A 2,488-nucleotide genomic window follows, 5' to 3' on the forward strand; every position below is an offset into this window, starting at 1 on the left:
GGGGAGGGACAACGTGAGCAGACATCACAACAACAAGCTCAGTAAGTACATTAACAAACGTAAACAGTTGTGACGCGTAGCTGTGGTGTGCTAGCTGATGTTAGCCCGGTCTTTACCCAGTCCTTCAGTCTCTTCCACTGTTGTGTTTAAAGTCCAGTGAGTTGTGTTACTTCCTGGTGGAGTGGAGACCTGTCTGACTGTCTCTGAGGAGGTCACTGGTTTCCTCTGTGTTCCTACAGTTAGCCGCTACATGCTAACTCTCCTGTTGCTGGTGAGCAGGTGAGCTATGGTTCCAGGTAGCAGCAGTGTGACCTGGTGCTGGGAGCATGGTTGCTCTTGTAGGGGTTGAAGAGCCAGGTTTCTTTGGCCTGGCGGTGGTGTGTTTAAGGCTACGTCCACACTGCTACGTTTTCATTTTAAACTCATCTCTTCTGCTACGTTTTCTCCTCCGTCCGCACGACTGTAGTTTCAGAGCATTAAAAGTGTTGTAGTCTGGACAGAAACTGAGACCTTTGTAATTGATGAAGTCACAGCCACAGTCTCTCCTGATTGGCTGTCATCAGCCTGGACTACCAGTAGTGAAAACAACATGATGATGAATGACAGTGTTACTGACCTTGTTGTCTTTGCAGCTGTTGTTCACTTACATTCTCTGTTTTAATGCTACAACTGTTTTTGCTGTTCCTCCATCAGAGGAGACGATCTACTTCCTGTTTACACCGGCTCGCACATGCTCAGTGTAGGTGATTGCTCAGGTATGTGTGTGTTTTCAGGTGTGTTAGTCTGGACAGAGATCATTTCTGATACAGAGCTAAAAAGATAGTGTTAGTGATGAGGACGCAGTCTGAGCGTATAAGACTGAGTGCTGAAGGTTTCTGATCAACGTTTTTCACCTTAAAATAAAAACTTTGATAATGTGGAGGATGAATGAATGAAAAATGAACTGACTGTGTGTCCTCTCCTGGTGGTGTGTTGGTGCTCACAGGCCCTGCTGTTGCATGTTTCTTCCACAAGGTGTCACCACATCACAGTGATCAGGAGTTCATCAGAGGCAGAGGAAGTGATCTAACTTGTGACGTCAGTTTGACCTCAATGACAAACACTGAGGCTTCAGTTCAGTCTCAGAGTCTGATGGAACTTGACTATTTTTTCTAAGGAGTCAGTTTCCACAGTCTGCTCCACCACATGACGGACTCCGCTCTCTAAAGCGTGGTAGTACCTCTTCACCTCCTCCAGCTCAGACTTCAGTCGTTCCTCCACCTGCTGTCGTTCCTCTCGAGCCTCCTTCAGCTTCTCTTCGTACTTTGACTCCACAGCTTTTACTTCCTGCTCCAGTTTCTTCTGGTAGAGCTCTCTGAGCTCCTCCTCTCTCTGGTCCAGCATCCTCACCACCTGCTGGTAGGTGTAGTTGGAGTAAAACTGTCCTCCGTTGGCACCAACCATCTTCTCCACCTTCTCCAGCAGATCCAGTACCTGACCACGCTCGTTGGTCTTGTTGTTGTTGAGGATGTGGTATCGGTGGTTGACTCTCCTCAGGATCTCCTGCAGCTCGGGTCCAGACTCCTTCAGCTGTCTCTCCACCTCTGCAGCCGTTTGGTCATCCTGGGTGAAGAGGATGATGGTGTACTTCCATGCATCCTTCCCAAACACCTCCTCCACCTGCTTCACAGCGTCCTGTTCCTCATTAGTGAAGGGCCCCACCTTGATGACCAGCAGGATGGCGTGGGGCCCCGGGGCTGACATGTTGATGCATTTGGCGATCTCCCTCTTCACTGTGCTCGCAGGTAACGAGGTGTCGAAGAGGCCGGGGGTGTCGACGATGGTCACCTCTCTGTTGAACACCTTCCCCTTCTTCTTACGACACTGTCTGGTGACTGAGGAGAGAAACACAGGCTGTTTACTCTACTCAGGTTTAGTATCACGCCGCAGCCAATCACAGAGCAGCGTGATACAGTGCACTCTGTAGGTGCCTGTGCGTAGGAATACTGTAGTTCAGCAGTTGAGAAGAATGTAGTCCCAAAGGAAAGAGCTGTTTTAAATATTCTAAAAACAATATTCTACATGAAGCTTCATTTAAACAGATGTTGGATTGTTGCTTTTCAAAGTGTCTAAAACAGGTGTTTTTCTGATGGCTCCGCCCACAGCAGTGATGTCATCACTCAGCTAGTGTAATGTACATGATGACTAATAACCATCTGGTTTAGTATAGAGGGGGGTGGGGGGAGTTACCTGACGTTTGGCTGACTGCTGCATTGAAGGCGTCTCTTCCCAGTATGGTGTTTCCACTGGAACTCTTCCCTGCCCCAGTCTTCCCAACAAGAACCAGTCTGAAGACTGAGAGAGACAGAGACAGACAGAGAGAGAGAGAGAGAGACAGAGACAGACAGAGAGAGAGAGACAGACAGAGAGGGAGAGAGAGAGACAGAGACAGACAGAGAGAGAGAGAGAGAGAGAGAGAGACAGACAGAGAGGGAGAGAGAGAGAGAGA

General features: G+C 48.7%; 1 protein-coding gene across 1 annotated transcript; it reads right to left on the reverse strand.

Moving 5' to 3' along the window:
• Positions 1 to 7: 7 nt before the first annotated feature.
• Positions 8 to 2,334, reverse strand: LOC111651957 (GTPase IMAP family member 7-like; the record flags this gene model as incomplete). Its single annotated transcript, XM_023402022.2, has 2 exons — positions 8 to 1,874; positions 2,230 to 2,334. Coding segments are annotated over 2 exons (869 nt in total), but the record flags the coding sequence as incomplete, so codon positions are not given.
• Between the last annotated feature and the right edge of the window lie 154 nt (positions 2,335 to 2,488).

This window comes from Seriola lalandi, unplaced genomic scaffold (assembly GCF_002814215.2).
Source record: "Seriola lalandi dorsalis isolate HSWRI2012SDOR001 ecotype SW California unplaced genomic scaffold, Sedor1 jcf7180002053889, whole genome shotgun sequence".
Lineage (NCBI taxonomy): Eukaryota > Metazoa > Chordata > Actinopteri > Carangiformes > Carangidae > Seriola > Seriola lalandi.